This window comes from Hypomesus transpacificus, chromosome 12, assembly GCF_021917145.1.
Source record: "Hypomesus transpacificus isolate Combined female chromosome 12, fHypTra1, whole genome shotgun sequence".
Classification (NCBI taxonomy): Eukaryota; Metazoa; Chordata; class Actinopteri; order Osmeriformes; family Osmeridae; genus Hypomesus; species Hypomesus transpacificus.
In genome coordinates, this window is record NC_061071.1 from 3,155,330 (window position 1) to 3,171,363 (window position 16,034).

Sequence of the window (16,034 nt, forward strand, 5' to 3'; positions counted from 1 at the left end):
ATAGCCTTCCTGCAGGCTACTTGATGCAAAATGCAAATAAGCTTGAAAACGAGGTTTGAATATGGAAGCGAAATTCAGGGCTTTGCGAGTTTGCTGTCAAGTCTTTACGGTTATCAAAGCACACGGGAGACACTTGAGCACTGCACGACTTACGTGATACCGTGGAAGAAGTGTCCTATCTTGGCCAACTACACACATTTTAGTTCAGAAACTTGCAAAACTGGGTATTTCAACAGAAGGCTTTTTTTTGCGTTTGGACAACACAACACGTTGTTTGCAGGTTAAAAGAAATTGTCTGGCCACGAATGTCAAATTACTGTACATGACCAATTGTTTCCTTAAACTCAATGAGACACATGATCTGCTAGTTATTGTCAACAATTGCAGTGTCAAGTTTGACCTGTGTTGTTCTGTGTATTTGAAAATAAAAAACTTGAAACTTGAAACTAGGAGGTGTCTTTGTATCAGTAATGCAAAGGTGGGAGGTACCGTAAAGATAGGGAGAGGAAGGAGGGATGGTAGAGTTAGGGATGGAGGAAGGTAGTGTTGACAAGTGTGAAAATGAGAAGCAGTCTTGAGGCGACCGAGATAGCGTTTCCATCATCTGTGAGTATCTGTCAAAACTTAAGCTAAATAGCCATGCACCAAGGGTGTTTGTATACAAATATTGTATTGTATTATATTCTGAATGTAAAAATTAAAGTCCTTTGAGGTTCTTAATAGTTTTTGTATATTTGCTCTTAGAAAAATAAATCCTTGTGTTCGTGTGACTGGCAGAGAAAAAGACTAACATAAATATTTGAAAGTCTGGCATACGTGATTATAATTCCGACAATCGTCTGACTGGCAGAGAAAAAGACTAATATAAATATTTGAAAGTCTGGCATACGTAATTATAATTCCGACAATCGTCTGTCTGTCTTGATAATGTAAAATGAGGATATTACACTTACATGTGTATTTTTCTCTCTTTCTTTTTGGCAAATTAAAACAATAGATGCTTAGGAATTGTCATAATATGTATATCACAAGAATATATGTATCACATATATATTACAATAAATTATGTGATACCGATTACTTTGTTTCTGTCAGGATCCTCTCCACACCCACTCCAACACCTACCATGTCTGCTAGTCTGATCTACTACGACACAGACCACAACTGCACCAATGTGGACACATTAACAAAACTCTATTATCTGCCTGTCATGTACGCCCTCATCTTCATCGTGGGTCTGGTTGGTAACCTCCTCGCCATCAGCACATACCTGGTGAAGCTACGACCGTGGACAAGCAGCAGCATCATCATGGTGAACGTGGCGGTGACCGACCTCCTCTACGTCTCCAGCATGCCTTTCCTGGTCTACTACTACACCAAAGAGGACTCGTGGACCCTGGGAGACTTCATGTGTCGCTTTGTACGTTTTGGATTCCATTTCAACCTGTACGGCAGCATCCTCTTTCTCACCTGTCTGGCCGTGTTCCGATACTTGGTGGTGAAATACCCTCTGAGGACCCCGCAGATACAGCAGAAGAGGTGGAGCATCCTGGCGTGTGCGTTGGTCTGGGTGATTGCCGCCGCTGAGGTTATTCCCATGCTAACGATGATCAGTATGGTAGATATTGGCAGCAAGACATACTGCCTGGACTTTGCCAGTAACGACCCTGAGGTGCTGTGGTGGTACGGCTGGCTTCTCACAGTCCTGGGGTTTTTCCTGCCTCTAGTGGTGGTGTGTGTGTGTTGCGTTGGCATCTTCCGAGAGCTGGCTAAAGGGCCGTACACGCAGAACCCCAGGCGGGCGCGAGCACGCCGCACCAAGGTGGTAATACTGGTCGTGTTTGTGGTGTGCTTCCTCCCCTACCACGTGCTGCGCGTGCTGAGAGTCGACACGCGCAGGAAGCCAGAGACGCCGTGCATGCTGGACCGTGGAGTCCATGCGGCCTATATCCTCTCTCGACCTCTGGCGGGTCTCAATACCTTCTTCAACCTGGCATTGTACACACTTGCAGGAGACAAGTTTAAACAGGCCTTCCAAAGTATGTTCAAACTGAAAAACGTTAAGTCCAGATTTCATTTGGCAGTCATCTCCAGACCCAACACTGCCACTGAAAGCATGTAGCTATCTACAATAATTTGGTTGATACTATACTACACATTTCTTGTGGATGGGAAGTAAACATCATGATTTGGTTGTAAAACCAAAGCCGTAATGTACTGCACTGTAATTCTTCTAGTCTATTGTGTATGGGCGTGTACCACCTACAGAGAGTTGACATTGTCTGGGTAAAACACCTTGCTTGATATGTGAGGAGGAAGTTAGATGCCAAAGTCGGTACTTACTGTAATTTGGATAAGAATGTATACTGTCACAACAGTTCCTTTAAAAATGATATCGACCCAGTGGCCCTTGTTTTTGTAACGCATGTGAAAGATCTTAGTCTTTGATCTGAATCAAGAACGTCATGTGACTGATTTATGACTTCCTTACCTGTCAAACTGTGTTGTCCTTGTGAGGTATGTTGACATAGTGTTATATTTAGACAGTTGTAGAGACCAGCGGCATTACCGTGAAGAGGAACTCTGAGGAAACAAAGGCCGAAACCTTCGTTTCTAATTGAGCTTGCAAAACAAAACGATTGTTTTGGAGCATAGCAACAGTGTTTCACAATGACTTGTAAAACATTTCCGATAACAACCTATGCTTCATCTCAGCACTTAGTTAATTTGTCTTTCCTCATTACCAGACAGATAAATAGACCAATTATCCTCCTAGAACAACACAACTTGTAGCCACCCACTATCATTCTCTAGCATCCCCCTTTAAATTCCAGGTCATCCCCACTTTACAGGAACAAGGTATGCTGAAACGAAGTGCATTGTTCAATGTCAATTGATCGAAAATGTATTAGAAACATGTTGCATAAATCAGTGTGCTGTGTCAAAGTGTGAGATATGTTGTCTACTTAGAATTATTGTCATCTGCTAATGTCATACCTCATTTGATAATCAATCGCCTATATCGACACACTATCCTATCACAATTATACTGGTACAGTTAACAGTTCCTCTGCAGTCTAAAGAGAAATTATACAAGTTGCAGTCTTTAATGATGCGATTATTATATTGACGTAAGAGGAAATTAGATATAAAATGAGAAAAAATTCCCATTATGGTATATGCATTTGGTTTGAGGGGACTGTTCTGTATGATAAAATGTATGACTCATAGTTGAACTGTGTGGGTTGGAAGTGAATTATTTTGAATTTGAGACAGTCTTCAGGCCCCGTTTTAGAGAGCTGAGCTGGTACCTCTTCTAACTCAGACTGTGACATAACCGAGAACCACATATATTACTCACCTTTCAAACCTGCCTTGGAATGATTCTAGGAAGGATTGGCTGGAATGCCGTCCATTACATAACAATATCGAAGCAGAACCTTCCGTTTTACAGGACAATGGCAAGTATCGTTTCACTTTTACAGAACATATCAAGGTTAGTGTCATTCATATAAGAAAAACCTATTTTCTAGTGGTTTGAAGAATGGCAGTTTCAAGGGACTTTTCCCCATTCGTGACAGGAACTGAGTTGGCCTGCCTGGCTAACAGTGGCTTGCAGATTTACGGTAAAAAGGATTTAAATCTTTAAATCTTTTGTCAGACTCTTTCCGACTACGATAGCCAAGGGAGCTAGAGTACTGGAGCTGGAGCTGGAGCTAGAGAGGGGGTATTATTGTATAAGGACACACTTAATAGTACTCCCCCTCCCTCTGCTCTATTTCCTACTCCTCCTACCTCTACATCCTCTCCTCCTTTGTTTCTGTTCTCAAGCTTCTGAGTGTAAGGCTGTCCCAAACGCATAAAGCAGAATCATTTTCCTTAAATAGGATCTGTTTGGCCAAAGTGTATTTAGTGTCCCGGGGTCCCACATCTCTTGGGGCTTTAGACAATGTATTTACAAAAGCCTACAAGGAGGTCTTTCAAAAAAATAATCGTGGGTAGGCATGCAGAGCTGTGAATGTAGCAGTCCCACTTATTTAGGCATTTATACAGCCTGCTGTTTTGTTGTGGGAGTGACACATGGCCAATCAAGCTTTAAGTGATCAATTTGAAGCTGTATTGCCAGTGAATAATGTGTAATGGATGAAATACCTCTGTGCTCCGTGTTATGAAAGGACTCCAATCGTTTCTGACAGCCTGTCTATAACGCCCCCAGCGGTTTTATCAGCCTGTGTTTGAGGGTGAGAGAATGCGTGTGTACGAGACTATGAATCTAAAATGTTGAGTGTGAATGTTGCTTTATCATAAAGAGCTAACATGTCATGAGTATCCTCAAGAGAAGAAGAATCCCCCATGACACACACACACTGACACACACACACATAAAGCCCAGGTGCAAATACATTCCATAAAGCACAAATGCACACATTTATTAGACTTCTCTACTGCAAAAAAAATCTTCTTATATTCCTTGATGCATACTGAACTGTAATTGGACTGGCTAGAGAATGACACCATGTTGAAAGGTAATTGAATAAAGTCAACAGGGCAACAGGTGTAAATAACAAAAAAGTGAAATGTACAATGAGACAATGCATCTTGCCTTATGACTAGTTTGACTAAAAGCATACATCAAACACAGTAAGACACGAGTGGTCAGTCCAAGATAACTCTGGCAAGACTCATCTGCATAGCTGTAATAGAGCGGGCCTCATGGCCGCCAAAGTACAGGCGAGTCCAAGATGGAGCTGCTTAGAGAGTTCCAGATTTGGAGAAGAACTAGAGAGAGAGAAACGGGGGGAGATAGAAGGGAAAACAACTGGAGAAGACAGCCTTTCCTCCCCCTCGGCCATCTGCTACACACCCAGTTCTCCTCTCACCAGCGTACCACTTGGCTACCGTAGTCCTCAGTGGTCCCTACCGCCTCGTCTTCCTCAAGCCTCCTGCGCTGCGAGGCGGAGGCTGTGTGCTGCCTCTTCCTCGCCAGCCTCCGCCTCAGCCTTTCCTCCAAGTGCTGTCTCTGGCGGCTGTACTGGTAGCGCCGAAGGAAGAGCTCTTTGGCGTACTCGTACAGCTCCACGTCCAGCGCGTTGAGGCCCTCGATGCGACGCCGCAACGCCCCTTCCCCGACGCCCACGCTGGACGCCCGCGTGCTGTTGATCTGCGTGAAGGCCTGGATGAAGCGCAGGCCGAACGTCCGCTCAAACAGGAACTGTGTCTTGCGCTGGAACTCTGTCAGGCCGTAGAAGGCCATGTTCCGGAGGTTGGCCTTGGCACTGGCCAGCAGGACGCGGCCACGCTCCTGCTCGCTCATGGAGGACAGGTTGTAGCAGCCCACCAGGCTGAGGTCGGCCAGCATGCGCACCTGCCGGTTGTTGGCCAGGTTGGAGGGGCAGTCCATGAACCCGTTCAGGGTGACGCCCGTCCAGTCGTCGCCGTGATAACAGGCAGGCAGCTCGTCTTCGGTGGGTGAGCGGCCATCGCACGTGTGGAGGGCGGTCTTCCAGGTGGCCCCACGCTGCACGTGCTTCCACTCGCTCAGGTAGCGGGAGACCGGGTCCCTCAGCATGGTGATGTAGTAGAAGTTCCTGCAGAAGCAGGAAGAGATAGAGGGACACAATGAGATGTGACTCCTCATGGGGACTATGTTGTGCATGAGGGCTGAGGGCTGGGTCATTTGATTGTTTTTGTCAGTGAGCAAAACATATTCAACCTGCTGGATGATTTCCGAAACGTTTTGGCCAAAGTCTAACTTGACTGAAGTTTAAAGTCTAATCAAAGTGTCACTACTAGAATGTTGTTGTTGTACATACATCATGATGTTGCAGTCAGAGCTTACTGTAGTGAACCAGTGCGAGGTAGAAAAAGATTATGGTCTATTCATTCTCCTACTTTCACTTGAGCACTTCTAATACACAGGAAGCGACTTCAAATGTGTACCTGAACACTTTAAAGTAATATATCATTTTCATAAAGAAACGCTCCTGGTGTGCTAAGGATACAGTAGGATGACCTGACATCCATTAAATAGAGTAAGGCAATCAGGTTTTCTTGGGCCGTTTCAGACTTTTCCTGACTCTATTAATTTATTGTACAAAATAACAGGGTGCCAAATTTGTGCTAAAGTGTGTTATTTAGTCAAAATTTTCTACACAGCAGGGTTAAGCATTAGGACTAAGTATAATGTAGGATAGAGTTACAGGCAGCCATGTTTTTATGTCAAGACCAGAAAGACTACAGAAGTAGGTCATTACAAAATGTCAGTGTATTCCTATTCTACCAAAGGTCATCACAATTAGTTAATTATTATTTAGTACAGAATCCCAAAACACTGGCACAACATGTCCTGATGGGTATCCATAGTGCACTCTGTAAATGAAATCAAACCACTTTGGCACTGTGTGAAGGAGCCTCTGGATCCACACTGACAGAGAGGCAGATGTTGAGATACCAGGAAGTGGAGCTGTTTGGTCTCCCTCATCTGCACAGCTAACCACAAGACAGTCTGATCAATATCTCTCCATGCATGGCAGACATTTCTGTCTATTCATTCATTTTGACCTATTGACATAAAGCAGGAAATGTCAGACACTTAGGTTACTTGTCTGGATCAAATATAGGGAAAGAGGCATTGTGAAGGTCAAGGTTGATCGCCAACAGTTGATCCAAAAATTCTAATGGCTCTATCAATCAGTATAGAACAGATGACATTAAACAACATCCCACCTCTATTCTCTCTAGGCTGGAAAAAGATTAGGTACAATTGAATTATGCTATCAACTTCCATTTTTACCCCTTGGCACAGGCACAAAAAACACTACTCAAAGTTGACCAGCAGAGGGGACTGTGCAAGGGTTACCAAATTCTACAGTAAAACATAGAAAGACAAACCAACCATATCTTTGGAAATGCTACCCTCCAAACAAAAATTACAGTTACATGAGATCCAACTGACCGTCGCTCCATGATCATTTAGGTTCTAACATTAACCACTTGAATGAAAAAAAAACATCTCAATTTAGACTTTTTACACTCAGTTATATTACAATGATGAACATGTAATTTGATTACTTAATGGAACTGATTTAAACCCTATATTGAGAAAGTAATCATATTTGATGAATCATTCCTGAACAACCGCTACAGGGTTCCACAGAGAGACTATCATGGGAAGAGTCTGTAAATGAGCAGAGATTGTTTTGTTCTAACAGATCAGTCCCCCAAAGGACTTCAATCCACACTGTGAATTTTTTTGTATATTTTCTTTCAGTGAGCACACAATGGGAAACGATAATGAAAGGAAACTCAAAGGAACTTGGCAATTAGAATAACAAACAGCATGTAAAAAAAAAAATCTTATTCAACTATAGTTTATTCACAATGCATCAATATGATCAACATCTCTATCATGGTCAGCTAAAAGTTAACTTTTTCACTACCCGAGCAGTTGCCATATCCCACTCATAACACAAGAGGATATCTGTCATCCATAACTGACTGTTTGGTCTGATCCTGAAACACTTTGGCCACTCTAGGCAGCCACACCGCTACACAAGGGGATATCTAAAGGAATCATATCAGATGGTTGTTTAAAGGAGTAATGGAGCAAATGGATTGAATCCTGATACCGACGTTAGTGTTCTACATTTCACTAGATGCATATGATTACTCAAATTGATTACTCAAATTCCAATGAAGGGAAGAAAAAAAGGAAGAAATACTGTAATATTTCTTGGACTACATTTTATTATAGATATATAATTATATATATATATATATATATATATTATATATATGTTATTCTTCCAGACTCTCTAATGCGTACTGTCAGAAATCTATTTAAAAGGGTTAGGATGGTAAACACCCTCCACACAGACAAATTGTCTGTTTTGTCTGCGGACGGCTGATCTTTTTGACCTGTATTGGAGATTTGGGAAGAAACAGATAAATAACTGCATAACTCATTGTGACAATTTTCATTCTAATGACCCATTAGAGTAAAACCATACCGTTTGTTTGTTTCTTATCAACACGGGCCTGCAACAGCCAAATCTCTGTCAGACAACCTTGCCAAGTTGCCAACTCAATTCAACACATCCCCCTGATCCTCAGGTCACCTTAATCTTTACCACAAACAGATCCTCATTGATTTCCCAGGATGGCAGGGTGAACTTGATGCTTCTCTTTGTCTGCCTGCTCTGTGCCCTCAATGAGCTCAGGCCCTAACGAGGAGGAAATGAGGTGCAAGGGATCAATATCAGCAAGACACTTCTCATTCAGGACTATCAAGGACGGCAGGCTTCCAGAGATGCCCATTCCTGGGAGCGGGTGTGTTAACTGGTTTGTGAGACCACTGCTCATTTCAGGTAGGCTAAGTGGTAACCATTACACCAGAATGTGGAGCAGACGCCTGTCCTCGATAGTCACTCCCAAACCCCAACAGCAGGATCAAAAGGTAAAGAGCTTCCTCCATCTTTCCGAAAGTTTAAATGTTAAAGTTCATCAAGGATTGTCAACTCTGGCATCCCTGCCTTTACGATCCTTTACCACTATGCAAGTGGACGATAGAGGATGTGAGTAAGTCTACTTACACCAGAAAAACTCAAAAGTGTTGATGGGTGTGGAGACAGCACCGCACAGTCAGTACAAATCCAATTCAAAGGTGTAATAGCAGCAAGTCAACGCAGCAGCCTTGTGTTACATTCTGTACATCTATAACCCCACACTGCCACCAGTGACACACAAACACACACAAACACACATAAACAGCTTCACATTCCCACATCCACCTCTCCCACACAATGGCCAACGTTATTCAGTTGACCAGCCAGCAACCCTGACACCCAACAGATTGTCTCTGACACCTCACTAGAGTGTTGCTCGTCGAGCTCCCTGCAGAACATCTGAAGGGTGTTTGTAAACACACTTTATTTGTCACACCCAAAGAAGGGGGGTCCGCCTTCTTTCCCTGTCCTTCTCTAGACAGGGGGCCATCTTGAAACGATGTGTCCTTAGACAGTGCTGGAAGTCTCAGAGTGTAAATGCTGAGTGAGTGATAACCCAACAATGATGGATAACAATACAGAATTAGAGAGAGTATCACAGTTGCACAGGTCATATCAGGATATGTGTAAGCAAATTACAACATCAGACCCTGGCAAAGTAAATCTGAACTTTCCAGTTTGGGACATTAAAAGTACTCTAAACTACAGTAAGAAAATATTTATGGCTGATATTTCTTATATTGTCTGTACACTCTTATATTTTAGAACAAATATATTGTTGTTAACATCCTTTCCCCTTAATACCCCAAACTAGTGACCCAGTTGGCATATCCTGTTAAATTTGCAGCAGGTATTTTTATATATCATGGTGTAAGCCTTGATATTGGTAATATGAATGATCAGATGGAAGGGTTTGGACTAGCAGTGTGGAGTCTGAGCCAGGGCCATGTGGAGATGGGGGAGAATCCTGCCAGCTTGCCCCCCACCCCCCTGGAGGCTCGCCTAATGATGTCTCACTGCACCACAGGGTAGGAAAGGGAGGGTGAGAGAGAGAAATAGAAAGACAGGGAGAGGTAGAGAATATTCAGAGAGAGACTGATAAAAGAGAGAAAGGTAGTGAGACAGACAGACAGACAGACAGACAGACAGACAGACAGACAGACAGACACAGACAGACAGACAGACACAGACAGACAGACAGACAGACAGACAGACAGACAGACAGACAGACAGACAGACAGACAGACAGACAGACAGATGGAATAAACTCACAAACCTGTAATAACATTCACTCAAGTTCTTTCCTTTTCATACCCAATCATGAATTGTCTTCACTAAGGATGCTATAATCCATGATTATGATTCTGACATGGGAGGTACTGTATCATTTGTTTTACACAATTATTGATTATAGAGGCTGATGATTGATTGATTACAACAGAAGGGAATAACGTCCTTGTTCTGTAGATACAGGGGTGTCTTAACAACCCTTTTCTGGCTGACATAGAGTAATGGAGGCTTGCATATTTAATCTATTCATATTTTTGACTCATCTATCACTGCCTCATCAAGGGAGCTAGGCCAGTTAGGGCTTGCACACACTAATACCCAAGTTTTTACACACAGCTAAATGCTCTCTCTAACACACTCACACTCACTAACACACATGCAATGGGCATTCACAGTGAACTATTTTCTAGTCCCAAAGCCCACAGGAGAGAACAGACAGGGCATGTTACACAATCCGGCACAACGATCCGTTTCTGATGCAGTGGGAGACAGAAGGGGGGTGGGGTGGGGGGGGAGGACAGCGCTGTGCTGTGGTCTCCACTGGTCTCAGATCTGAAATGCTATTTTTGGAGGGCGAGGAAGAAGCCCCAGGGATGCTGGTGTGGAGACAAGAGAAAAATGAGAATTTTTACGGGTAGATTTGATGAGGTGTGTGAGCATGTCCATGATTATGAAAAGAGAAAATAGACATTTGGAGAAACTGCAAATGATACTACTACTAAAGCTTTAGTCACTTTATTTCTTTAGTAAGTCCTTTAGTTCTTTTTGACACCTTTGGCACTTTTCATCATCACATGTTTATTATCATTAAAACTTTCATCATTTATTTTAACCCAGGATAGAGAATGTCTGATTAAAAAAACTGTAATACAAGGGATGACATATTCACATTTCTAATGCAAAGAAATAAGAAAGAACAGACAGGAAAAATAAGTTTGATTTCCATCTATCCATTTCAGATCTCCAAGCTTAGTTATATGTCTCATAAAGACAGGAAGTCGACAGGTTTCTGCAGAAATCTGGATATCCTACGTAATCTCCCTCCCTTGATAATAAACTTGTCTTTGGGTATTCCTAATCTCCCTTAAGGATGGTGTGGAGCTTATCCAGATCCTCTCAAAATACCTCACCAGAACGCCTGACAGACATTTATGCATGCTCTGACTTCCACAACAGGGTATTTTCACAATACTGTCTGTCTGTCGGTAAGTATTATGGGATGAATAGTTTCTTGCATGTATAATAACATTTTATACAAGAATCCCACCAGTCGCAATAGTCTGTTTAAAGGGAGCATTACAGAGTCTGCATCATAAACGCTGTCCACTCCATTTAGTGAACACCCTCTGACAGACTGACCTTACGGGGGTCTCTCTCTCTCTTTTCGCTAATCAACTGCTAAAACCATGTCCTGGGCTCCATTCTCACCTAAACCATGTGTTAAAAGGCAAGCAACTGTTGGATCCAACAACCCCCATGCACCGGTCACATTTTCTAGATTGTACCCTCAACAAACCCTGAACAAACAGCCTGGCCTTAGATAATGATGTTGTATTCAGAACGTACAAAGTAGGTCTCTGTACACTGTAGCTGACACTGTGCATCCATGATGTAGCCTATGGAACATGGAGGAATCTAGAACAACTCACACCTCATAGAGAGACATCTGCTGCAGAGCAGTGGTCCGCCAACATTTAGATCTATTTCCTGTATCAATCAGCCTCCATCATCAACGCCTTCGTTTTTTATTTTAGCGGCCCCCCCCAACCCCCTTCCACCCCATCCTATCCCCCCCCCCCCCCCCCCCCCCCCCCCCCAGACTTCTGACATTCATGGTGGTGTTGTACACTCTATAGGACCCTAAAGCACCACTCCCAGATTTCTCTACCGTGTTGAGACTGTTGAGTCTGTAAATGTGGGTAGGGGTAGGCTTACACCATGTCTGTCCCAACCACTGAATTGAGGAGTGTGATTTTAATTTCAATAACATCTATCTGTGGAGAAGGGGAAGGGGGGTGTATTCTTTTCAATTAAATCCTTCTCTGTTGTCTTTACATGGGTTTGGGATTTAATGCTTACTTAAGATACTGACAGAGCCAAATGTGGAGCCAGATTAATGTCTGAAATGTACCACCAGATGTATTTGTACCCACAGTGTGAGCTTTGGAGCTCTGTGAAATATGGCGGAACATGAAGATGACCTAAGTCCTAGTGAGTCTTCTGGCCTGTATTCAACAATCTGATAATATCTGATCGCAAAAAGGAATTTCACCACAGATTAAAACTATATCGGCTGAATAATGGGTTTCAGTCAGCTGAAATAGTTGCATGCCATAGACCATTGCAAACAGATGGACAAGGCTGAAGGATTGTGTGTTGGACTATGTCCAGTAGCAGCTGGAGCAATGAATACTTTTGAGTCAATGTAGGGAAAAATGTCTAGTCTCTAATAATGTCTCATTCCTAAACATCACTCTTAACATTGGCTTTCGTTTATTCATTATGCAATAAACCAGTGGTTTGCTAAGCTTCCCTGACTACATGAAGTCTAATAAGATTGACCATTTACCCCTAACCTGTGTTTTCTTGTCCCTTAGTTCAAATACAGAGATCTCTACTAAGGTCACACACTGTTCCTCCCCAGTGTTCTTCAGAGACCGTGCTAGGGTGGCCTGCTTAGAACTACTGAGGCGGTTCTAAAGGAGACTGGAACACACAGAACGTGTGAACAGCGTGCGGGCTACAACGGACCCACTGATCCATTATTTCGCTAATAATGGACTGTGTTCTCGCATGGCGCATGGGTAACCATGGAAGTGGCAGGAAAAAGGGGAGAAATGATAGTTCTGTATAACACCAGGCCCAGCCAGTTCACTGTATGTTTCTTTGAAGCTGCAAGGTTGGTGATTACGGATGTTAATCACCAGTTATGTGTCCAATGCACATAGTGTTTCCAAAGCTCTCCCAGGCAAGGTCTGGCAGAGTATGGCACTAGACCTGGGGAATAGGGAAGGCCTTCAGGAAGATAGTGGAGGTAGCTAGGAGCAAAAGCAGGCAGTGTATAGTGTTCTGTCAGTGACAGGGAGTATTGAGGTGACACAGTCTTAGTGAAACAGTTTGTGGGAAGTGAGTTGGTGATTTGTTAATCCACTATAGTCTTTTTTGCGCCACTCAGGCAAAAACGGCCTTGTTACACAATATTGTGCTTCAATGCAAAAAAACTTTTAAGAGCCTTATAGATTTGTGAGAAAGGAACTGCAGTACTATGAAAATCTTGATGTACTTTCGTCATCAATGATCAGCGATTAAACATTTTGGGATTACGCTTTCACCTAATATCCTCGTGAAGCATCCACCCCAAAGCTTTAAGGAGGGATCAAGACCCACAAACAAACAAATACAATGTACACGCAATCTCTTCCTGAGCAGGAAAAAGGCTGGATGAAATATTATGGTATAATGTTTTACACAGCGCACACATTCATTTACGCAGGTACAAACACACAGCCTCTATAATTATGATGAGAGATGAAAATCTGAAATAATTCTGACACCTCACCGTCGATTCCTCTGGACATTCTTCTTGTCTTTTTTATTCATCACTACTGGCACACAGTTCGTGAGCTCGGTCCAGTCTGCGTGCAACCCACAACTCCACCCCGTTGAGAACCTGGAGAACAGCCACGATTCCTCTTTGCCCGGACGGTGACATGTGCATTTTTTCTGTTCAGGCATGCAGTCGCATGGTTGCTCGAGTTTAATGTTTTTAACAAGGTGTCGTCCGAAAGTGGTCCCCCCTGTCTTTTGAATGTGTAGAAACACAATAACGTCGTCTCCTTTGATGTTAAAGTCTATGCGGCGTTCAAGGTCTCGGTCAGTGAAATTGAATTTGGACTGGATCTTAGAAGAACCGTCTTTGTCGTTCTCTCGGTCCACGAAAATGTCGTTCCAGGAATGTTTTCTGTACACATCACTCAACTTTTCCCCGGTGCTGAAGTGACATGAGTTACTACCAGCGGGGCATATATACTGGTATCCGATCATAACAAAAATAACCCCCAGAATCGGAATCACCAAGAGTTTGTTCAACTTCTCCTCCATTGCGACTTGAAAAACGAGTCATGCCATTGAAGGGATCTAAGTATTCTATGTCTTTCTTGTCTAAACTATGATGTCTGATTCACGTTTCTTAATTGTTTTAGACTATTGTCATGTGTTTTTTATGGTGTGTCATTTGTAAAGTAGGCTACTAGGCTTACTTACGGGTAACCCGCACTTCCAAAAACAGGTGTGAAACTTGACGAACGACGTCCACTGTGGTGCGATGCGTACGGTCTCGTTAAAAAATGCATGTTTCTTTTGCAAATAAAGTATGCAAATTATGAGATGCTGTGCAAATCCGCTAATGGATCTTCCCTCAAGGACACTGTCAGATGCCTACAAGCTAAGACATTCGCGTTAGAACACTACATAATCTCATAAAGAACGCAGGATGATGCTCCGACTGTTCCGTATGTAAAACAAACTGTCCCGATTCAGAGTGCAAGCTCCTAGTCTATAATGCCCACCAATCACAAGCTAGACATCACACTCGCTCTATCTTTCCCTTTCTCGTTCGAATTGTCTCTCTCCTCCCCCTCTCTATCTCTCTATCTCTCCCTCTCTCTTATTCTCCATCTTACTCTTGCTCTTTCTTATTCCCCCCTGTCCTATCTCTTTCTCTCTTTCTGTCAGTTTCATATTGTGAAGAAGAGAGATGATCATTCTAAGTAAAGTAGCACGACACAAGGTCCTGGGACGCCTCTGTTCATCATATGTCATGTAACAGATGAAGGAGCATGATAACAAAGCATTTTAATGTTTAATTGTGGAAAAGATGGAAAAAACAATAAACATATTTGGATAGGTAATCGTATCCACGGCAGCTAGAACACTTCAACCCCTGTTTTCCCAGCTAATCACAAAACACAAAAACATGAACAGATTCAAGCAATTCATAGAATCCGATGTAGTACTATGACAATGTTCTGGTAATAAATAACAATCAATGAAGTGGTGACTGGTTCAATGAAGGTACCATGGAGAAGGCACCATTTTCAGAACCATGGACAGGTCAAACAGCACCTAAAAAATCACTTGGGATGTCACAAATGAAATCACATGTACAATTACACCCTGAAATGATTAAATACAATCATGTTTTAATGAAAGTTACACATTGCTATAACCACAACATCCTGCATCACATGACAACATTCTCCTGGTAAGCTTTAATATCATGCACGTTTCTTAAGCTTTTACAGATTTCAGGCTTTTGTATTTGTTTTCCTGAAACGCCCTCCATCAAAGGCTTTACAGATTCACTTTACAGTTCAATTCAATCCTCTTTTTACAGGGGCTGTACCATCAAAGGCCTTCTGTCCTGAATCGCAGTATCATAATCTGGCTGGCCAACAGTTATCTCTAAACAAAGATGTAGTCTGCCAATGCCGGACAAGCAAAGAGCTTCTGCTATGCCCTAGAGATGTGTCAAAATGCACCATATTGTGTTACAGAGATGGACAGGACAATCATGAGCTCTGTCATTTTACATGGAGATGCCTGCTGAATTGCAATGCAGGGACCTCTGCTATAAGATTTGTCTATGAACATTTATTCTGTTTCATGCTTGTACATAGACACACGATTTCTGTCACATTCCTTTACGCTTTTGCTGAAATTTCTGTACCTACACATTTTAGCCATACTATCAAATCATGAACATGGGTGTCTGTAGTTTCAGGGTTGAATCTAACCCCATGTTAATGCCAATGCAGCTAAACCACGGCAACATGGAATTTCATTAATACAATTTGGAATTATCCTCAAAAAGGCGAATTTTTCCTCTGTGGTTGTTTGCAAGGTGATAAAAATGCCTTGTAATTCTGCCTGTGTGGTTCTGATCTTTATGGGGCTCCCTCGGGCGTGCTGTATGAGGAATAACCCTTGTGGGGTGCTGAGTCAGCCCCATACTTCACCTCTGATGTATGGCCTCAACTGCTACCGCAGATTTCACAAAATTAGAATTGGATTTTGGGTCCAGTGTTATGGGTATATGGGCTAACTGACTTTGCTTTTAAACTTACACGCAGATAAGACAAACTGGCCAGAGCATAAAACAGGCCAGAAAAAGAGAGAAAAATAGATAGCTGTCAAAATGGTGGGAGTTTGTGGATATGGGTGTAAAACAGCCCTATTTAA

General features: G+C 42.7%; 2 protein-coding genes across 3 annotated transcripts; one reads left to right on the forward strand and one right to left on the reverse strand.

The window, feature by feature from the left end:
- Positions 1 to 419: 419 nt before the first annotated feature.
- LOC124474657 (2-oxoglutarate receptor 1-like) lies at positions 420 to 3,216 on the forward strand. Of its 2 annotated transcripts, none has more exons than XM_047031018.1 (2): positions 420 to 606; positions 1,264 to 3,216. In XM_047031018.1, exon 2 carries the CDS (start codon positions 1,310 to 1,312, stop codon positions 2,120 to 2,122), a length of 813 nt encoding a protein of 270 aa, XP_046886974.1. In that variant the 5' UTR covers positions 420 to 606; positions 1,264 to 1,309; the 3' UTR covers positions 2,123 to 3,216. The 2 variants fall into 2 exon arrangements, with proteins under 2 accessions (XP_046886974.1, XP_046886973.1); XM_047031017.1 differs by having other exon boundaries at positions 421 to 606; positions 1,096 to 3,216.
- A 1,384-nt stretch (positions 3,217 to 4,600) lies between these two features.
- Positions 4,601 to 13,944, reverse strand: LOC124474656 (heparan-sulfate 6-O-sulfotransferase 3-B-like). The gene is made up of 2 exons (XM_047031016.1): positions 13,354 to 13,944; positions 4,601 to 5,588 (listed from the first exon to the last, which is right to left on the reverse strand). Exons 1-2 carry the CDS (start codon positions 13,893 to 13,895, stop codon positions 4,877 to 4,879), a joined length of 1,254 nt encoding a protein of 417 aa, XP_046886972.1. The 5' UTR covers positions 13,896 to 13,944; the 3' UTR covers positions 4,601 to 4,876.
- Positions 13,945 to 16,034: the final 2,090 nt, after the last annotated feature.

Bases quoted from the DNA above. Each gene is read 5' to 3' on its own strand.
- LOC124474657 (XM_047031017.1), top strand. From the start codon at position 1,127: ATGTCTGCTAGTCTGATCTACTACGACACAGACCACAACTGCACCAAT.
- LOC124474656 (XM_047031016.1), bottom strand. From the start codon at position 13,895: ATGGAGGAGAAGTTGAACAAACTCTTGGTGATTCCGATTCTGGGGGTT. The intron at 5,589-13,353 runs GTGAGGTGTCAG...CTGCTTCTGCAG, and splicing joins AATGTCCAGAGGAATCGACG to GAACTTCTACTACATCACCA.